This window comes from Notechis scutatus, chromosome 8 (genome assembly GCF_049901735.1).
Source record: "Notechis scutatus isolate UNSWTSFEM ecotype Mainland chromosome 8, rNotScu1.2, whole genome shotgun sequence".
NCBI lineage: Eukaryota > Metazoa > Chordata > Lepidosauria > Squamata > Elapidae > Notechis > Notechis scutatus.
In genome coordinates this window covers 12,268,496-12,290,465 of record NC_142016.1, presented here as the reverse complement: position 1 = coordinate 12,290,465, position 21,970 = coordinate 12,268,496, and the positions used below count along the sequence as shown (strand labels likewise).

The 21,970-nt window shown below is 44.2% G+C and overlaps 1 protein-coding gene across 1 annotated transcript in view; it reads left to right on the top strand.

Annotated features, from left to right (window-relative positions):
• The window catches only part of MAP3K6 (mitogen-activated protein kinase kinase kinase 6), a 70,479-nt gene that overhangs the window by 14,069 nt on the left and 34,440 nt on the right, over positions 1 to 21,970 (top strand). The window contains exons 3-12 of the mRNA XM_087970685.1: positions 1,740 to 1,763; positions 2,839 to 3,026; positions 5,403 to 5,571; positions 11,472 to 11,578; positions 12,815 to 12,985; positions 14,703 to 14,815; positions 16,288 to 16,447; positions 18,255 to 18,405; positions 21,051 to 21,158; positions 21,692 to 21,741. Coding sequence (XP_087826811.1) covers positions 1,740 to 1,763; positions 2,839 to 3,026; positions 5,403 to 5,571; positions 11,472 to 11,578; positions 12,815 to 12,985; positions 14,703 to 14,815; positions 16,288 to 16,447; positions 18,255 to 18,405; positions 21,051 to 21,158; positions 21,692 to 21,741 — 1,241 coding nt within the window. The remainder of the gene's footprint in view (positions 1 to 1,739; positions 1,764 to 2,838; positions 3,027 to 5,402; positions 5,572 to 11,471; positions 11,579 to 12,814; positions 12,986 to 14,702; positions 14,816 to 16,287; positions 16,448 to 18,254; positions 18,406 to 21,050; positions 21,159 to 21,691; positions 21,742 to 21,970) is intronic.

Here is a 21,970-nt window from a genome sequence, read left to right as displayed (position 1 = left end):
GATCTTTTCTTAATTATGTCTGGTGTGTTATGTAGTGCTAAATACAGGTAGTCCTTGGCTTACAACAGTTCGTTTAGTGACTGTTCCAAGTTACAACGGCATGAAAAAAGTGACTTGTGACCGTTTTTCACACTTACGACCATTTGCAGCCTCCCCATGGTCATGTGATCAAAAATAGGATGCTTGGCAACTGACTCTTGTATTTATGACGGTTGCAGTATCCCAGGATCATGTGATTAACTTTTGCAACCCTTCTGACAAGGGTTCACTTAACAACCAGGTTACTAACTGCAAGGATTCACTTTACCGCTGTGGCAAGAAAGGTCATAAAATGGGGACAAACATGTATCTCACTTAGCAACCTAAAATTTGGGCTCAATTATGGTCATCAGTCGAGGACTAGCTGTATATCTGTAGAGGACACGCAGACTTAAAACTAGATTAAATATCCTACATCACAAGGAAGTTTTGTTAAGATTTTAAGATTAAAGGCATCAAAAACTTCCAGGAAAATCATTTGAGCAAAGAAATCAGAAACGAATGATGGCATTTATTCATCTATCTAATTTATATAGCTGCCCATTTGGCCAAAAGCAAGACTGTGTGGTGTACAAAATGGTAGCTGATAAATTTGGGGAGTTGAGATCTCTTAAAGTTGTCCAGATTGAAAAAAACCCTACTCTTAAAGCAAAGATTGAAAACGTGAACCTTCCAGATGTTGACAGATTACAATGCAATTCCTCTCTCTGTATATTTGCTATCTTTATTGAAATTGGAGCCCAACACAGATTAACAGATAATCAGAGTTGGAAGGGACCCTGTAGGTCATCTAGTCCAACCTCCTGCCCAAGCGGGAGACCCTACACCATTTCTGACAGATGGCAGTCCAATCTCTTCTTGAAAGTCTCCAGTGATGAAGCTTCCACAACTTCTGAGGGCAAGCAGTTCCGTTGGTTGATTGTTCTCACTGTCGGAAAGTTTCTCTTTATTTGGTTGAATCTCTCCTTGTTCAGTTTCCATCCATTATTCCTTGTCTGGTCTACAGGTGCTGTGGAAAATAGCTTGACCCCCTCCTCTCTGTGGAAGCCCCTCACATCGGGGAGGGGGGGCATTAGGTTAAGGAAGGATGATCTGCAATGACTCTTTAATTGTTCTGAGACTGTTCTAGTTCTATCGTCCTTGAAAGTTGTGGTTTGTAGCCTTTGTTCTTTCAACTCTCTGTTGCAGCTGCATTTGCATAACAGATTTCCCCTGGCTTAACTCTACTTCATTTCATTTCCTAGATCGGATGATGGTCCACCATAGATTAGCCACATGCAGATTTTTTTGGCACAAAGGGTTCAGATGTGGCTGCTTGGTTTATGGGTTCAACATGTTGCGAGAATACAGCTACTTTCAGCTTTGGGCCTTTTGGTTTAAATGCATGAAAAAGGCTAGGTTTGGTCAATTGCAGACTTCTCTGCCCAATAAGATAGCCATTGCACCCCTTTTTTCTCAGTCAGGATACACTTTTCTTACTTAGGTCTTATTATACCTCCAGTTTGGCTAAGTTGTTAAAAGTGAGCATCCTGCACTTGTAACTGTTGGTCGGGGAAATCAATTTCGGTAAAGGGTCCTTAGTATAATAAGTTTCCAGCTGCTGAAATCATCTCTTTTACACAACATTTACCTCCAGGCATATTTTGCAGTGGGCAACTTTCTAATATGTTTTCCTGGTTTTCTTTCTTTTTTTTTTGTAGGAAGTAATATTTCAGAAGAATTCGGTAAGCCTAACTTATTATTTGTCATTCACGATATTATTTTATTTATTTATTTATTTATTTGATTTGATTTGCCAATTGTTTACAAGATAATAAGTATAAGCGTATACATAGTTGTGAATACATGAAATGGGTACATATAAGAAAAATAAAAGAATAAGAGAAACAATAGGACAGGGACGGTAGGCACGTTGGTGCACTTATGCACGCCCCCTACAGACCTCTTAGGAAGGGGGTGAGGTCAATTATGCTCATTTTCTATTCTGGGATTGCTTATTCCAATGTTTGTCTCCTCCTCCTCCTCCTCCCACTACTACTAAGAGTAGTGGTAGTGGGAGTACTACTACTACTACTAGTAGTAGTAGTAGTAGTGGGAGTATTACCAGTACTACTATCTGGGTAAAATGGATATAACAGCCAATAGTCTGTTGATCAGCTTTCAAATACAGAAGCTGTTTGTCAAATATTGATTAGAAATTAAATCATAAAATACAGACACCTGGAGTTAAGGGAAGGACTATAAGAATATCTAACAAATAGCAGTGCTTTAAAAATTCTTTAGTGTGTAAATTGCAAGATAAATTTAAAAAAACACTGGAAGGGGATTGCTTGTGTGAAAATCAACTTCTGGTGAATTCATAGGCCATAGAAAGTGAAAAATCGGGAGCTGATGGTTATAGGGTAGAAATGAAGGACTTGTAGATTGTTTTCAACCTTCAATCCATCCTAAATTCACCAACCTCTTTTGTAATACGTTATGGCCAAAGTAAAAAGAAGGGAGGACTCACCCAATCCCCAGTTCCATCATTTAGGCAGTTTTGAGCACTGAGCAAAAATGTTTCATCACTAAGAGCCCTGTTTCCCAACTTTGGCCATGTCCAGTGTGGACTTCAAATCCCAGAAATCCACAACCAGAATGGCTGTTGATGAGAGTTCTGGGATTTGAAGTCCATAAACCTGGAAGTTGCCATGGTTGGGAAACCATGAACAAAGGTATGATCCCTCAAGAGACATTTGCAGAGTGAAGAATGGGAGGTGGATGGGACTTCTGTACTGACGTCTCTTGCATCTTTTCTAGGACAGCCACGGGAGCTATACCTTCATCCCATATGTGGTGACAAACCAGAAGAAGGTCTTCTGTTGCGATGTCAGCACCATGATGTGCTTGACTGAGCTTTACCAGTCCAACTTCAACATGGAAGCTTTCTTCAACCCACTGACAACGCAACTTGCTAAACTGCTTGAGGGCACTTCTGTCAGCTCCAGGTAATGCTCCTTTCCTTCTTTTTACTTCAGTTCAGGAGTTTGATATGAGCGGCAAGAGGAACTTTTCCAAACACAGTTCTTCAGAGGCGAGAACCTGGAAACTATACCCCAGGCAGGGACAAACAACTTTTGGGTGGTTTGGGCTGGGCTAATTTACTTGTGTAATGATTCACTTCATGGGTGACCTCTGTCCATTGAGTTCACCCAGAAGGAACGTGAAGCACGACTTTGTAAATAAGATTATCGTGGCAGACCATTTGTAAATCTTTCAGAGTGATTAGATATACTCCCTAAAATATGTCTTTGATTCCTGTGTTATTTTGGGTACTTATGGCGTTATCTAGCTCAATACCTATCATTGGGAACATCAACAGACGGAAGCAGTTGAGTTTCCCCTGGTTCTTTATTGCCTACTCTGGAAAGAAAACAGACAAATAGATCTTTAATCTGACTCTGAATAATAGTTATGTGTATTTGTAGATAGCAAAGAAGACACAAGTAAGCAAAAAAGATTTAAATAGAGTTAATAATGAACTGTATAATATAGTTAAATATCATATCCTGCTGAATTAAGCAGGAAAGCTGGTGATTGAAAGCAGAGAGACAAACAAGATGAGCAGCCTTCTATTTTTTGAGGTATGTGTACCTCGCAAACCTGAACTTCAATCAGAGCAAGAGCTTTTGAATTTTTTGATCTCTGTTTCTGGAGTAATTTGAGGATTTAGACTTTCTTAGGAAACTGTCACAAAGCCTTCTCCCGTTTCCTCAAAATCTAGACCTTCCCCACAGCATAACGTTTCAGCTTGTATCAAACTTCTCGTTTTGATTTTTTTTTAAAAAAAACCAAACATCTGTTAAGAGTGGTGCCACGTCAACAGATGTCAAATGGGGAAATGGGCTGGAAGCCAGCTTTCTCCCAATCGCCAAGTTCTGTCATCATCTCTTTGGTGATAGATCAGGCCTTCTTTACCTGTGAGAAATGAAGATTGAGTGATGGTCTCCATGTTATTCCCAGTTCCATGTTATTCATTCCTGAAGATTGGTCCTTTAGCGCCCAAGGTTGGGTCATATGAAATTTTCAGTTGTAGCTCATATAAACAGCAAAATATGAAATGGAAGCAACCAAAAGAAAACAGAAGGACTTATTTTTTTTGTTTTCTGATCCTAGTTCCTGTTCTCAAAAATGTCCTGGAGTCAAGATGGCAGGAAGTTGTGGTAAATCTCACCATTGTCACCACAACAAAGCATGATGGGTTGCCAGAGATTGGCTTCAAATGCTGTGCATCGTGTCTAGAAAAGTGGGCCTGCCTTCTTCTCCTTTTATTTAATAAAATATTTGTTAGGAACAACTCTTTGGAGAATCCGTACTCCTCCATCCATAAAAAAAAACCTCATGTGTAGTTGGCTTGAGTCCAGCAGTGCCCCTGCAAAAGTTACCATTGTGTTGTGATTTTATGTAGCATATTACTGTTAACATATCATCTTTTAAACAACCATATTGCCTGCTTTGAGAGCCAGGTTGGTCTAGTGGTTGAGTAACTGTGAGTTCTAGTCCCATCTTAGACATGAAAGCCAGCTGGGTGACTTTGGACCAATGACCAGGAGACTGGGATTTTTTTGTCCCGCCTTAGGCATGACATGAAAGCCAGCTGGGTTACTTTGGGCCAATCACTATCCCTCAGTCTTCAACGTCAGGTTGAGATGACAAGCTAGTCAGTCAATTCCTGTTGCAACCAATGGATCAACCCTTGATTGATCTGGGGGGAAAAAACCTAGGAAGAAAAAAAAATGTGCATTTAATTAAATACGTCTTTAATTACATTTGATTCAAAATTAGTTTTTCTTCTTTCTCTGCTCAACCTGGGCATGGGCTCTTGAACATTGATGATCTCATTGTACACATGTTGTACAACCAATCTCATTGTACACATGTTGTACAGTGGTGGGATTCAATTTTTTTTACTACCAGTTCTGTGGGCGTGGCTTGGTGGGCGTGGCTTGGTGGGCATGGCAGAGGAAGGATACTGCAAAATCCCCATTCCCTCCCCACCCCACTAACCTGCTTTCCAGCTCCGTTCTCCTGTGCAGGGCAACAAAAGAAGAGCCAGCTGGGACTCAATGGGAGGCAGAGAGTAGATGGGGGCAGGGCCAGTCAGAGGTGGGATTTGCCGGTTCTCTGAACTACTCTAAATTTCCGCTACCGGTTCTCCAGAACTGTCCGAACATGCTGAATACCACCTCTGATGTTGTACTCTGACAATAAAGGTTGATTTGATTTGATGTGTCACAGGAGAGAGGAGGGACCCTGAGCAAACCCACTCACCTCCCTGAACAAGGTGGGAGCATTAAAGCCCAATGTATGCTTGCTTTCTCCAGTGGCTACTTCCGGGAGATGATCCGGAGTGACATCCGGAAGGCTCGTGAAATGTACCATGGGAAACAACTGAGCCATGAACTGACCAGCATTCTACAGCGCCTGGACAGTGTGGAGTGCCTGAGCCTAGACATTGTCATGAACTTCCTTCTCTCCTACCGAGATGCTCAGGTGAGCTCACCTCTTGATGCTGTTTGGGCTTCACCTCTGCACAGGTAACTGAAAACAAGTAGGATTGGTTGTCACAACACCACCACAGCAGTAGTTTCTTCACTGTTTTGTTTTTTTATTGGGGTACCTCTCTTACCTGGCTACTGTGAAGGTTGTTGTACATGTAACTGGAGAGCATGATTGATGACTCTTGGCTATGGATGTGTCCCATTGGAGAATATGAATTACGATACACCCAGGAGGTGGGGGGGAAAACCAGGGTCAAGTGTGACAATGAATTATGAGTCTCAGAGTTGGCTACACCCAGGCAATGCCACATCTTTTAACTCCCAATAAATCCTTTTGAAGTTTTGGAAGTTTGGCCTCGAGACTCATGATTTAATTGGGGTAACTGCCGAATCCTGACAGCAGGTAGTCGACTTAGTGACGAAGTTACAGGGGCGCTGAAAAAAGTGACTTATGACTGGTTTTTACACTTAACAACCATTGCAGAATCCCCACAGTCACATGCTCAAAACTCAGGCAACTGGCCCATGTTTATGATGGTTACAGTCATGTGATCCCTTTTTGTGACCTTCTCACAAACAAAACCAATGGAGAAACCAGATTTATTTAACGACTACGTTAATAGCTTAACAACTGCAGTGATTCATTTAACAACTGTGGCAAGAAAGATCACAAAATGGGACAAAATTCACTCAACAATCGTCTTGCTGAGAAATTTTGGACTCAATTGTGGTTGTAAGGCGAGACTGCCTGTACTTCCCAACACAGCAGCCCTTTCGTGGTTGTGTTTTCAGTTGCTTCCCTACGTCATGACTGAAATGTACAGGACCACAATTGAGCTCCAATTTTTGGTTGCTAAATGAAACATTTGTTGAGTGAATTTTGCCCCATTTTTTGACTTCTTGTGCCAGAGTTATTACGTGAATCACCACAGTTGTTAAGTTAGTAACATGGTGGTTAAGTAAAATCTGGCTTCTCCATTGACTTTGCTTGTCAGAAGGTCGCAAGAGGGGATCCCATGACTGTTATAAAGACGAGTCAGTTGCCCAGCACCCAAATTTTGATCACATAACCTTGGGGATGTTGCAACGGTCACGTGTGAAAAAGTCAGTTTTTTCAATGACATTGTAACTTCGAATTGTCACTAAATGAACTGCTGTAGCGAAAGCTGTGCTTCTTTAAAGAGGCCAAAATTTGTGAAATTCCATGTAGTTGGCAGGACCAAGCAAGCAAGACCTGCAGAGATTTCAGGAAGATCTCTTTGATACCCACTTGGGATCAGTGCAGGATCTGGGAAATTGAATTCCCCAGCCTCTTTTGTTAAGGTGGAATCTCTTTCAAATGCTGCCATGCTTGGCTCGGGCCATGCACAACACCTCCAGAGCTCACCATGTTGTTCATCAGCTCCAGAGCTCACCATGTTGCTCGTCAGCTCCGGAGTTTACCGTGTTGCTTGTCAGCTCCGGAGTTCACTGTGTTGCTCATCAGCTCCGGAGTTCACCGTGTCACTCGTCAGCTCCGGAGCTCACTGTGTTGCTCGTCAGCTCCGGAGTTCACCATGTCACTCATCAGCTCCGGAGCTCACTGTGCTTGCTCGTCAGCTCCGAGCTCATTGTGTTGCTCGTCAGCTCCGGAGTTCACCATGTCACTCATCAGCTCTGGAGCTCACTGTGTTGCTCGTCAGCTCCGGAGCTCATTGTGTTGCTTGTCAGCTCCAGAGCTCACTGTGTTGCTCATCAGCTCCGGAGTTCACCGTGTCACTCTGGAGTTCAGCTCTGGAGCTCACTGTGTTGCTCGCAGTTCACTGTGTTGCTTGTCAGTCCGGAGCCCGGAGTTCACCATGTCACTCGCAGCTCCGGAGCTCACTGTGTTGCTCGTCAGCTCCGGAGCTCACTGTGTTTGCTGTTGTCAGTTCACGTGTCACTCATCAGGAGCTGTGTCAGCTGTGTTGCTCATCAGCTCCGGAGTTCACCGTGTCACTCATCAGCTCCGGAGCTCACTGTGTTGCTTGTCAGTTCGGAGCTCACTGTGGCTCGCAGCTCCAGTTCACCGTGTCTCACTGTCGGAGCTCACTGTGTTGCTCATCAGCTCCGGAGTTCACCGTGTCACTCGTCAGCTCCGGAGCTCACTGTGTTGCTTGTCAGCTCTGGAGTTCATTGTGTTGCTCATCAGCTCCAGAGTTCACCATGCTGCTTGCCAGCTGAATCAGACTCTCTGGGCTGGTAATGTGGCGCAGCTGCATTACTTCAGTAGAGCGATGCCTGAGTGACTACGCCACAACGCCCAGCTGAATGGCGAGAAACCGGGCTCCGGGCTGCAAACGAAGACCTTAAACGACTAGATGAACAACTGCAACACTGGCGGAGGGTGTAGGAGATTGAATGAGGGTTTCGAGGTGCTTGTGTGGTGGTGGTCATGCAGTTGTGTGGGATGCAGGGCAAACGGGATGCTGGCTTCAAAGGTGGGGCCGGATATTGACAGCGGGGCAATTAGCTAATTAGATAAATGGGGCTCTGAGCCAGCAGACGCTCAGAGCTGACTTTAATCAGATGTTCTCGTTACTTCTCATTGTCTCTAACTGCGAAGGAATAAAACCTCTTGCCAGCTTGCTTGCACTGGTTTGTTGTTTATTGCCTCGTCAGACATGCTGGCTACAGAGTAGCTGAGAAATGCTTTTTCCTAGATGTTGCTCAAGGTGAACTCATCATTTGTCCGTTGACCCATCGCCTTTTCTCTCATGCTCTCCACAATTGTCCACAATCCCCCTTCCAAAACAATATGTATCAACGTGTTATAGAGTCCAAACTCTCACTCAAGGGTGGGATCCTACCAGTTTGGCCGAACCAGTAGCTCCAAAGATCATCTGGGAGCAAACCGGTTTGCTCCGACGATCAGCTGCTGGGCCTCTCTGTACTGACCTTTATTTCCTGCTTTTGAAGCGCAGCTGCATCGCGCGGCACAGCGGATTGCTGCGCGTCAGCTGTTGAAGAGACAGGGAAAGTGCAGGAGGTCAGTAGGAAAGCCTCTGCGTGCGCCCACCAAGCCACGCCCACCGAACCGTTGGTAAAACAATTTGAATCCCACCACTGCTCTCACCCCACTGATTTTAGTTACTAGGCAGAGAGAATTTTGTGTGATAATGAAGGCCAAACTATTGTTGCCCTTTGTGGTTAACTTTGTTGGGAGCCAGGTGTTTGCAGCGTTCCACCTGGGGAGCGCCCAACAATCCTAGACAGTGTCTGTTAATTCCAGCACATCAATTATCTTTCCAAATCCCCCATGTTCTCATTTCTGCAAACTTTAAATCTTTTTAGGCATCTGCAAAGGTTGACACTAACAGCAGTAGTGTTCCTTCAGAAGATAACTAAAAAGCCTCGAGTGGTGGCTCAGTGGCTAAGACGCTGAGCTTGTCGATCAGAAAGGTCGACAGTTTGACGGTTCGAATCCCTGGCGCCGCGTGACGGAGCGAGCTCCCATTCCTTGTCCCAGCTTCTGCCAACCTAGCAGTTCGAAAGCATGTAAAAAATGCAAGTAGAAAAAATAGGGACCCCTTTGGTGGGAAGATAACAGCGTTCCATGTGCCTTCGGCGTTTAGTCATGCCAGCCACATGACCATGGAGACATCTTCAGACAGCGCTGGCTCTTCAGCTTTGTAACGGAAATGAGCACCACCCCCTAGAGCCAGAAACAACTAGCACGTATCTTAAAAGGGTGAAGCTCAGCACTTTCCAAACTTTTTCCTTCCTTACCCAAAACTGTTTCTCAGAAAGTCCTTTTTACCCAACGAAGATAAAGCACTTTCTCTCAAATGGAAATGTACTGGTTGTGATTGCTTAATGGGTTTGCATGTTATTACCCAAAGAAAAACCACTTTTATTCAATTCTGAGTAATTTACCCAGATTTGGGAAGTACCAGCGTAGATGATAAGCAACTTCTCAATTAATTCTGCTGAACTAAAAAAAGAAAAAGAAAAGAAAAGCTTGCTTATGTGCTGGTGTTTCTGTTCTATTAAAGAATAATTAAATTGCAGTTGAAACTTTGGGCTTCTTGAAACAATTAAAATGCTTCCTCAGCATAAAGTCCAACTTTCTACCATTCCAGGTCTCTATTTCCTGTCCCCTCTGCTTTCTCATCACTCAACATACCATCCAAAGCAGATATTTCCCAGATATTTCAGATCAGTGGAGTTCTCGTCAAATAGAAAGAAAAGCATACAGATAGCCTTCAATATACAACTGTGATAGAGTCTAGAACAGGTGTCAGCAACCCGCAGCTCTGGAGCCACATGCGGCTCTTTGGGCTCTCTGCTGTGGCTTCCTGTTGGGTGATCCACCACTGGCTGGCCACACCCTTCACCCTCCCCTCCCAGTCACTCTTCACCTGGCCTGAGAATGTAAAACACGAAAAACAGAAATGAGTGGGAGGGAGGGGGACAGAGAGAGAGAGAGACCCATTTCCCACAGAAAACACTGGGAGCCACAAAACCTGAGTAGGCGTAGTGGGGGAGGTTGTCATGTGATGGGTGGGAGTGACATTAAGTTGGCCACACCCACCCAGGTTTTGAGGCTGCCAGTGTTTTCTTTCTGGGGGAAACAGGTCCAAATGGCTCTTTGAGTGTTTAAGGTTGAAGACCCCTGGGCTAGAAGTACAGGTAGTCCTCAACTTATAACAACAGTTTGTTTAGGGACCGTTCAAAGTTACAATGGCAGTGAAAATATGTGACTTACGACCATTTTTACAGTTACAACCATTGTAGCCTCCCCATGATTGCGAGATCAAAATTGAGATGCTTGGCAACTGGTTCCTATTTATGACCTGCAGTGATTCATTTAAACAACTATGCCAAGAAAGATAATAAAATGGGGTGAAATTCACTTAACAAATGTCTGAACAATTGTGGTATAAGGACTATCTGAACAGTTATATACTGTGGTGGTCACTGAACAGCTTTTTGGGAATTAGTAATTTGCCAAGGGCCGTTTTTGTTCTGTGGCCACAGAAAAGACCACAAAAAGAAAACTTTTGAATGCAAAAGAATTGAATAGGGCAGTGCTAGCTAACCATTTTGGGCTCCTGTGTCAAAAATTGCGAGTGCGCCAGCACCCCTGTACTCGCATGCCGGCACCCAGAATGCAATGTGTGCCCCCCTTTCCATGCATCCCTGTGCATACAATCCCCACCCCCCACCCCCTTACCTGCACTGCACCTCACAGCTAATTTTTCGGCTGGTTTGAGGTCTTTTTCGGCCTCCCAGAGGCTTGGAAAAAGCCTCTGCAAGGCTTTCAGGCCGAATTATAGGCCCATCTCGTCACTTCCTGTAATACCGGAAGTGACAAAACAGGCCTATAATTCGCCTGAGAAGCCTTGCAGAGGCTTTTTCCAAGCTTCTGGGAGGCCGAAAAAAGCCTCAAACCAATCCCCAAAAAATCAGCTGTGAGGCACGCGCATGCGCAGTGAGGAAAGTTTGACTGCAGCTCGCGTGCCAGCACAAATGGCAAGTGACACGCATGCCATAGGTTCGCCATCACGGGAATAGGGAGTCTTCTACATAAGATATGGCTGTATCATATGGACCTCAGGGCATTTCTGAGTTTGGTTGGCTTCATACTAAGGGTATGATAAAATGTGACTTGGGTAGACTAGGTTTTGTGTTTAGTTCCAGTGTTGTTAAAATTTGGGGTTCCTTAGTCTACAGCATTTGTCACTCTAAATCAGGGCTCCCCAAACTTGGCAACTTTAAGACGTGTGGACTTCAACTCCCAGAATTCTCCAGCCAGCTATGCTGGCTGGAGAATTCTGGGAGTTGAAGTCCACACGTCTTAAAGTTGCCAAGGTTGGAGACCTCTGCTCTAAGTCCTCATACAGAATGGTCACTCGGTGTTATCTTCTGCAGGACTGTGATGCTATCATCACCCTTGTGGAAACTCTCCAAAACCTGCCAACCTGCAGTGTGGCCGAGCAGCACAACATCTGTTTCCACTACGCCTTTGCCCTTGACAGGTGAGATTCTTTTGTGAATAAGAACAGGTTTCCTGTTTTGATCATCTCAATGCCCCTTGGCCACTGCAACTCTCTTGGGCAATTTCTTCATACAGCTGCAGAGGGGAGGTATAATGTAATGAAGGAAAGCACAGCTCCGGAAGGATTTTTTAGAACACAAATTGCACATTGCTGTAGATTCCTCCTGGGAAGAGGCTCCAGGAGATCTCAGAAGCTCCTGCACTTCCAAATTTCCCCCTGCTAATTAACTTTATCCAAAGCAGGAAAAACCAGGTGGGATGGATATTTTCCCATACAGGGCGTCCTCCACTTACAACTTCTGTTTAGCAACTGTTACAATGGCCCTGAAAAAAGTGACTTATGACCAGTTGTTGTCAGTGTGACAATTGGAAATCTGGATTCCAATTGTGGTTATAACTTGAGGATTGCCTATAGTGGCTCACCTAGTAATAAATACGAAACCACCCCTTTTCTCAGTCTCCGTTCAAAAGATGTGACCACCAAACTTTATTATACAATAGCCAAGACTGGAAAAGAATAAGTCATGATAACTAGTCAAATAGCTCCCTGACTTTTGACCATTGTTGAGAGGAAGGTCTGTGGCAGAGAACGTCCACCCTGATATGTTGGAAACAAGCATCTTTTCTACAAAAAAATCTGTCTCGCTATTTAGTGAACATAAGGAAAATGTTCTCTTTTGAGTATATTCTTCTCTGTTAGTAAACTGGGCATGGCTAGTCTAGGGAAGAGAAGGACCAGGGGAGACATGAGATCAGTCTTCCAATATTTGAGGGGCTGCCACAGAGAGGAGGAAGGGCTCAAGCTATTTTCTAAAGCACCTGTAGGCCAGACAAGGAATAATGGATGGAAACTGAACAAGGAGATATTTAACCTGGAAATAAGGAGAAATATTTGAGGGGCTGTCCCAGAGAGAAAGGGGTCAAGCTATTTTCCAAAGCTCCCGAAAGCCAGACAAGGAATAATGGATAGAAACTGAACAAGGAGAGATTCAGCCTAGAAATATGGAGGAATTTTCTGCCAGAGAGAGCAATCAACCCATGGAACAGAAATTGCCTTCAGAAGTTGTGGAAGCTTCATCACTGGAAGCTTTCAAGAAAAGACTGGACTGCCATCTGTCAGAAGTGGTATGGGCTCTCCTGCTTGGGTGTGGGGTTGGACTAGATGGCTTCCAAGGTCCCTTCCAACTCTGTTAATCTGTATGTGATGTCTCTGCAGGCGGAACCGACCTGGGGACCGCGAGAAAGCGCTCTCTGTTCTCCTGCCCCTGGTGGAGAAGCCCGAAGGAGTGGCCCCTGACCTCTATTGCATGTGTGGCCGCATCTACAAAGACATGTTCATTGACTCTGAGTTCACGGATACCGAGAAGAGAGACAAGGCTTTCTTTTGGTGAGTAACGGAAGGGAATTCTCCCACGCTCACCCTCGATTCCCAAATCATTCTAACTTGCGCCCCGGGTTGTAGCTAGATAGACAAAAAAGCCAGTATGCGAAAGGAATATCATCTTGCCCTTAATTTTGGGGCAGGAAACCATGTCTGTCCAGCACTGTACTGAAGTCGCTGCTGAATAGTTGGATGAAGAATCAAAACATTTGGTGATGAGCTGATACGCTACACATTTTTGAGAGGGGTAAAGGCCGCAGTGGTGGGGTTGTGAAAGACTTGCAAACCAACTAAGATAGCTGACTTTCTTACTAATCATCCTGGTCAATGGAGTTCTCTGTATTCACTTTTGCAATCCCAATAAAAGCTCCCAGGCCTAATTTTCTTGGCTTATGAGAGTAATGCGCACCTTTTCCTGGCCATGCACCACAGGTGATATCGATTTGAAGCTTTGAAACACGTGGTCTTCAGCGGCTCGTGAAAACAGTAATTGACAGCAAGATGGGTCCTGGGAGCAATCAGGAGGAAAAAAAATATGGATTTTTGAGGCAAACTGGAAATAGGAAGATGCTTTGGTATCTGAATTGGGTATCCCATAAGTGAAACAATTGTCCCTTTACGGGGGCTGTAAATGACCACGTAAGTCAATGTTTCTCGAACTTGGCAACTTTAAGATATATGGACTTCAACTCCCAGAATTCCCCAGGTAGCACAGGCAGGGACTTTTGGGAGTTGCCAAAGGACTTCTCCATTTCTCCAGCACAAAAGATTTCTTCCTTGACCAGAATGATTAGCAAGAAAGAAGAAGCAACAAAGATGATTAGGGGACTGGAGGCTAAAACATATCAAGAACGGTTGCGGGAATTGGGTATGTCTAGTCTAGTGAAAAGTAGGACCAGGAGTCACGTGATAGCAGCCTTTCAATATCTCAGGGGCTGCTGCAAAGAAGAGGGGATGAAGCTATTCTCCAAAGCGTTTGAAGGCAGAACAAGAAGCAATGGATGGAAACTAAGGAGGAATTTCCTGACAGTTAAAATAATTAATCAGTGGAACAGCTTACCTCCAGAAGTTGTGGGCAGAGGTGGTGTTCGGCAGGTTCTGACCAGTTCTGGAGAACCGGTAGCGGACGTTTTGAGTAGTTCGGAGAACCAGTAGTGGACATTTTGAATAATTCAGAGAACTGGCAAATACCGCCTCTGACTGGAGATTTTACAGTGTCCTTCCCCTGCCACGCCCACCAAGCCACGTCCACAGAACCTGTAGTAAAAAAAATTGAATGCCACCACTGCCCCGCCCCCATCTATTCTCCGCCTCCCATTGAGTCCCAGCTGATTGGCTGGGTCTATTTTTGTTGCCCTGCAAAGGGAGAACAGAGCTGGAAAGCAGGCTAGTGGGATGGGGAAGGAATGGGGATTTCACAATATCCTTCCCCTGCCACACCCACCAAGCCACGCCCACCAAGCCACACCCACAGAACCGTTAGTAAAAAAAAATTGAATCCCACCACTGGTTGTGGGTGTTCCATTCTGGAATATTGGACAACCATTTGTCTGAAATAGTATAGGTTTCCTGTCCGAGCAGGGGGTTGGACTAGAAGACCTCCAAGGTCCCTTCCAACTCTGTTTTTTTGTTACCCCTCCCAAAAATATGCAGGGTACCTGCCAATCCGCAAATATTTGACCCTGAAAGGGTTACTTTTCATCCTTGTGCTTTAATCCCTCAGGTACCACAAGGCCTTTCTGACAGAGCCAAGCCTTCATGCTGGAATTAATTCTGTTGTGTTGCTCATCGCTGCCGGCCATTGTTTTGAAACCTCGATGCAGCTTCGGCAGATCGGTGTGAGATTGTTCTTTTTTGTAACTTACTAAATTCATTTGTGCAGACGGGAAAGGAAGAAAATTTCATCAGGCTTGAAAGAGGGGCCAGCATATTAGTCCTTTGGGACAAAAACAAACAATGCTTCTTGGAGTATATGTTGTCAGGAATGTTTATGGGTTTCTTTATGGGCAGTGCAGCCGGTCCTCAGTTAGCCACTGTCTCGTTTAGCGACCATTCAAATAATCACCATTTGCAAGTGTTAAGTCGGCTTGCGACAAGCCAGTGGAAAAAGTGGCAATAAGTCGCAAGTTGAGATCACATGATGTCGCATTTAATGACCGTGGGTGATTTGCTTTAAGGGCCACAGTGGAACTGACATCTTAAGTCTGCCGCTTGAATGAAGCGATGGTTCACTTAACGAAGGTATCCACTTAGCCACAGGATTGCCGATCCCAATTGGGGTCCTTAAGCGAGGATTATTTCTATTTCTTTCTTTATTCAGCTCAGATCCTGCCTTTCTTCCCAGTGGAGACTTAAGGTGTTATTGTAATTTACGGTGGGGACATCTACAGGAAATGGGGGGTAAAAGTCTATATCACAACCATTCCTGCACAATCAAAACCTGTTTCCTTTTTACTTGTGACACATGCAAAAAAAAAGGGGATGAAACTTCATTTGATCGATCACGTCTGCCATTTCAATTTTTGGATATTCCCAATCTAAAACTAAATCTAAGTAAATGCAAAGCTGAATAAAAACAATTAAAGTAGTTGCTGGTTTTAAAAGGCCCGACTGAATATTATACTGCAAAAATTCCATGACATTTAATTGTACAATAAAACACTTGGTCCTGGAGTTTTGTCAAAGTTGTTTTTTTTTAGCAATGTAGTTCTTCTTGATTGATCGTTTTAACTGAGTAGTCCTTATGAAAGGAGGTGCAAAACTCCGTGATTCTGGAATGGAATAATCTGGAGAACTCACATGGCTTCAGGGCCGGTTGAACAATTAACATAAGGAAATCCACCAAAGCAGAAATGATTGTAAGCATTCCCGACGTGTTTATTCTGAATCAGTGAATTTTGCACATGCCTAAAGTTAAGAATCAGGCGACACCAAATGCAATATTCTACCCAGGAAATCAAATGAGTTGCGCAAATCCAGCGTGGTTATATTGTTCAGCCTAGTGTCTCTCAGCTGTGTCCTCTTTAAGATGGGGTATTCTGGGAATTGGAAGTCTACACATCTTAAAGTGGACAAGGCTGGCTTTTAGCCCAAAGGCTGGAACGAAATGGGATTTTCTAAAATAAAATAAAATAAAATCCTATCCTTCTCATGAGCTTAAATGGACTCCGGAGGATGGTAGAGGACAGGAAGGCCTGGAGGAACGTTGTCCATGGGGTCGCGATGGGTGGGTCGGACATGACTTCGCAACTAACAACAACAACAACAACAAATCCTTCTCATGAAATAACCTTCCTCTCTTCTGGCAGGGATGAAGGTGAGCTGCGTTTTGGGAAGGAAGGGGAGCCTGGAAAAAATGCAGCACTATTGGGATATAGGCTTTTACCTTGGCGCAAGCATCTTAACTGGCGACTTCGACAAAATCATCCAAGCCTCTGAGAAGCTGTATAAGCTGAATGCTCCTGTGTGGTATGTAGTGGTGACTTTTCATCTTCTGGAAGTGGGGAAAGGGACTCCGGGACTCACTAATACTTTGAAGTAACTAGGAGGAAATTGTCAAAGGGGGTGCGGGGGAGAGAGCAGCCGTCACTCCGAAATCGCTAAGCCTGACCTACTTTCCTTTTCTGAAGCGAGAAAACCTTGCAGTAAACACTTCAGATGCACCACTAAACCATAATGTGCTTGACTTCCGTTTCGTTTATTGTGTTGTGTGATGAACATAATGTTGGTGGCTCATTCAAGACAAAGGTGATTAAAAGAAATTGTGGCATAGTGGAAAGTGTGAAGTGAGCCACTGCATAGCTATTTCAGTTATTCAAGGGGGGAAATGGGTACAATCAGAAGGCAGACTGGGTTCCTGGATGCAATCTGTTACAAGTTACAGAATATAGTTGGAAGGGACCTTGGAGGTCTTCTAGTCCAACCCCCTTGTCAAGCAGGAGGGCCTATACCATTTCAGACAAGGGACTGCCCGGTCTCTTCTTAAAACTTTCCAGTGATGAAGCATCCACAACTTCTGAAGGCAAAGCTGTTCCACTGGTTAATTTTTCTCACTGTTAGGGAGTTTCTCCTTAATTCTTGGTAGCTTCTCTCCTTGATTAATTTCTATCCATTGCTTCTTGTCCTGTCTTCAGGTGCTTTGGAGAATAGCTTGACCCCCCCTTTTCTTTGTGGGAGCCCCTCAAATACTGGAACATTGGTATCATGTCGCCCCTAGTCCTTCTTTTCTCTAGACGAGCCATATCCACTCCCTGCAACTGTTCTTCATATGTTTTAGTCTCCATGTTATCATGTAGCTCTGGGAATTATTTGTCAACATCTGGAATTGGAATGCATTTTTTTTGAAACTGGAGAACTGGATTAAGGCTAACATTTTCTTGCCTTTACTGCTACATTGTCAAGTTTGCTAAGTTCTTGACATTAACTTCCTATCTGTAGTCTTAGAGCAAAACCGGATCCCTTGAATTCTTATGGCTGGATCCACACAACATAATAAATCACAAATCTATGGTAACCAAACACATGTGCTGGGTTCACATAACTAACATGGCTCAATGTAATAGCCTGGTTTATGCAACACACTTCCAACGTTGATTGAATTTAGAGGTGGTATTCAGCAGGTTCTGACCAGTTCTGGAGAACCGGCAGCAGAAATTTTGAGTAGTTAGGAGAACCGGCAAATACCGCCTCTGACTGGCCCCGCCCCATCTATTCTCTGCCTCCCAAGTCCTAGCTGATTGGCTGGGTCTTCTCTGGTTGCCCTGCACAGGAGAACGGAGCTGGAAAGCAGGTTAGTGGGGTTGGGAGGGAATGGAGATTTTGCAGTATCCTTCCCCTGCCACGCCCACCAAGCCACGCCACACCCACAGAACCAGTAGTAAAAAAATTTTGAATCCTACAACTGGTTGAATTCCTACAATTCATTTTCGTATGTCCTTTGGTGCAACACTCTCATACAGTTAGCAGGAACAAATGCGTTGATCTGTCTTTTTTGTTCATTTGGGAAATATAATTCTATAGTGATTTCTGGCAAGTGTTTGAAAAAGGGTTAAAATAATAAATCCACAGTTTGGTACAAAACCATTTTTTTCCCCCACCTTGGAAGTGTTGCTGGTGCTTTGGACTTGAAACCTTAATTTTGGTGCATGGGAGTGATAGTTTGAAGGGTGAACCTGCTCTATTGTTCTGGGTGTACGCAAATAAGACAAATAAATAAATGTCTGTGTTAGCCCTTTTCTCTACTCCTTGTCTCACCTTTTCTCTATAATTGTGCCAGGTACTTGACTTCCATCAAGGAGACTTACACAATGTACAATCACTTCAACACCGTCTCTGACACGTGGTCACCCAAGCAAGAGCTGGTTGATTTCTGGCTGGGGTTTGTAATGGAGTCCTGCCAGCCCTTTGTCTCCACGGAGAGCTGTTTGGTAAGGAAAGCTGCAAGTCCTGCTTGTTGGAAGCAATGCCATTCTTCAACTTAAGATTATCCTCCTGAGACAGATGGGAAAGCTACTGAGCTGGATCACATTTGAATATGAGCAAATTGTCAACTCATAAAACATTCCTATGCCTGTTTTAGTAGTTGCCATAAAAAAGGGGGGGGGAAATAAAGGAAATCTGGAAGAATAGTTGAAAGCGAAAGTACATTCCAACTGTTATCTTTAAAGATTGTAACTAAACTACCAGAGTTTTTGCCTGTGAATATATTTAATTGGAGAACGTGATTGATGACACCCAGCCCTGTGAACGTGCTCAGTTGGAGAATCTGATTTATGACACACCCAGGGGGGAGGGGGAAAACAGGGTCAAAGGTGACTGTAAATTACGTGTGCTAGAGTTGGCTTCATACAGGGCAGTGCCAGTATGTCACCTCTAATGAATCCTTTGAAGTTTTTTGAAGTTTGGCTTGAGAATCATGATTTAATTAGAGCGATTGCTGGAAAGCTGACAAAAATCTTAATTTGGGCTTTCTGGTCTCAACCATGAACCAGCATTTGCCTTTTTTTTTAATTTTTATGTTTTGCCTTTTTTTTTAAACCTCTCTCAGTTTTGCCCTTGCAAAAACAAACACGCGATGGGGTGGCAGTTGGAGCCATCGTGCCAAACATCTACGTGTTTGCAAACTAGTGTGCAAAAAATGAAATAAATAAAATGCAGTTAGTTCTGGACTTACAACAGTTCATTTAGTGACTGTTCTAAGTTGCAAAGGCACTGAAAAAAGTGAGCAATGGCCGTTTTTCACACTTATGATTGTTGCTCCTTGTGGTCAGGTAACCAAAATTCAGGCACTTGGTGGCTGATTCATATTTACGACAGTTGCAATGTCCCGAGGGTCATATGATCCACTTTTGCGACCTTCTGGCAAGCAAAGTCCATGGGGAAGCCAGATTCACACAACAACCGTGTTGTTGCTCACTTAACAACTGCAGTGATTTACTTAACAACTGCGGCAAAAAAGGTCGTAAAATGGGACAAAATTCACTTAACATTAAGTTGTTACCTGTTTAAGTTGTTAACTGTTCGCTTAGCAGTTGGGCTCAATTGTGGTTGTAAGTCAAGGACTACCTGTATAAAAGGCAATTGCCGATGAAAATGCCACGAACGTTATGTGTGGAAAATGCCTACACTCATTCAGTGAGAGATTTCTGCTTGCTGAAAACAATGTGAGTAGCAGGCAGTTCTTGCACAACCTTCCTTTCAAGTTCCGTTTTAACTAGAAGTACCTTGGATTCAGGCAGGGGCATTTTTGGGCCGATGATGCAAAGCTTTACCCAGCTTGACTTCAGAGATTTGGAAATTTCCCCTTCCTTTGTTATTTCCTGTTCCTTCTGTCAAACTGAAGTAAATTCAGGGCAAGCTTTCCAGAACGGATGCCTGCCGAGTGTAAGAACACGAGGGGATGCTCTCTTCTCTCCGAAGTTTCTTTTTGCGTTGGTTCTTAGTACTCTCCTTAAAGGTCAGGGTTGATGAAGCCATGGGCCCTCTGCATGATGTTAGAGTCCAACACGCATCATCCCTGAACACTGGCCCTGTTGGCTGGGGCTGATGGTAGTTGGAGTTTAACAACATCTGGAGGGTCACAGCTTTGTTATTGCTGAAATAAGCTATAGTTCCAGGTAACTGCCTCTTGTTACGATTTGTCTCTCTTTCTCTTCCCTGTCTGTTTTTCTCTCCTTTCTGTTGTCCCAGCTTACGTTGTAGAAACCCCGACTGAACGTTCCTTTGGGTCAGGGACCTCTGCCTTGCTCTTCCTCTCCCTTTGCTTCTGCATGTAGCAATAGTCCAAGTCACTCTCCTTCCTTGCAACGCATTGCTTGTCAGTTTTTCTTTTCTTCATGGTCCCCTTCTTTTTGTCACTTGCAAAAATGGGGGCTGTAACTGCTCTGGGGAAGGGTCACCCCCCCTTTTCTTTCAGAATACCTTAAAATATCATGCACGGAGGTAGCCTTATAGAGGCAGTGATTCTCAAGTCAACCCTCACCCCAATTGTATCACCAGTTCAACCCTCACCCCAATTGTGTTACTATCTGGCCAGGCTCTCTCTCCCTCCAGTGATTCTCAAGTCAACCCTCAACCCAGCTGTGTTCAACCCTCACCACAATTGTGTCACCAGTTCAACCCTCACCCCAATTGTGTTACTATCTGGCCAGGCTCTCCCTCCCTCCAGTGATTCTCAAGTCAACCCTCAACCCAGCTGTGTTCAACCCTCACCCCAATTGTATCACCAGTTCAACCCTCACCCCAATTGTGTTACTATCTGGCCAGGCTCTCTCTCCCTCCAGTGATTCTCAAGTCAACCCTCAACCCAGCTGTGTTCAACCCTCACCACAATTGTGTCGCCAGTTCAACCCTCACCCCAATTGTGTCACCAGTTCAATCCTCACCCCAATTGTGTTACCGCCTGTCCAGGTTCTCCCTCCTGGTATCCTTCTTGTCCAGCCTTCCCATAACCAAAGATTGTGCTGCTCTTGTCCCCTGGAGATTTCACATTCTCCTCCTCGTTTCGAGCAATTCATTGAATCCTCCCCTGTTTAAATCGTCAAGAGTTGACGGCTGCAGCTTTTCTTGACAGGTGTTGATTCTCGACCTGAGCAAGATGCTGCAACCATCTCAGCTCTTTGTGTACAACGAGGAGATCAGAAAATCAGTGACACTAAGCCACATCGGTTCCCTGGAAGAGGTACCTTCAGAGATTTGGCTTCCTTTTTTCTTTTTCTGCTTGCTGCCCTCTAGTCCTCGCTTAATGACTCCCCTGTTTAGCGACCATTCCAAGTTTTTAAAACGGCATTGGGAAAGTCGCTATAAAGCAAGCCTTTGCACTTAAACAAGCGTTGCAGCGTCCCTAGTGGTCACATGATCAAGATTCAGGCGTTTTGCAACCGGTGGGTGTTTATGACTGTTGCAAGCGTCCCGTGATCACCGTTTGTGCATTTCACAGCTGGCAAGCAGAGTTGATGGAGAAGCCAGGCTGTAAAATCTCAAGTCATGGTCACATGATGTCTCAATGACTCTGGATGACTTGCTTAATGACCACAGTGGAAGTGAAGTCTTAAGTCCACGAGGTCATGGGATATTTCATTTAGCAATGGATGAAATTGCCAGTTCCAGTTGTGGTCATTAAGCGAGGATTATCCCTTCTTACAATTTTCCAGTGATTAGGAATTTCGCTTCTAAGGTTATTTGCTTATTGGGTGTTTCTCTTGGCTTCTATAGGAAGGAATTTCCACCTGGACCTTTCCCGCATCCTCCATCCGTGGAATCAGGTAATGATCGTCTTTAAAAATGCCATTTTTGAAGAGGGCATTTAAGTGCTGGCCTTCTGCTTAGCTCCAACTTCCAGCAGATTTCTGAGTTGTGCTCACTGTGCACACGTCACACTTAAAGCCACACATTTTGCCAACTTGCTAAGTTTGGTTAGGGTTAACCTGGATCAGTTTTTGGTGACTTTTCATATTGTGGAAACTCAGCCAATTTGGTTAACTTATAGTTCAA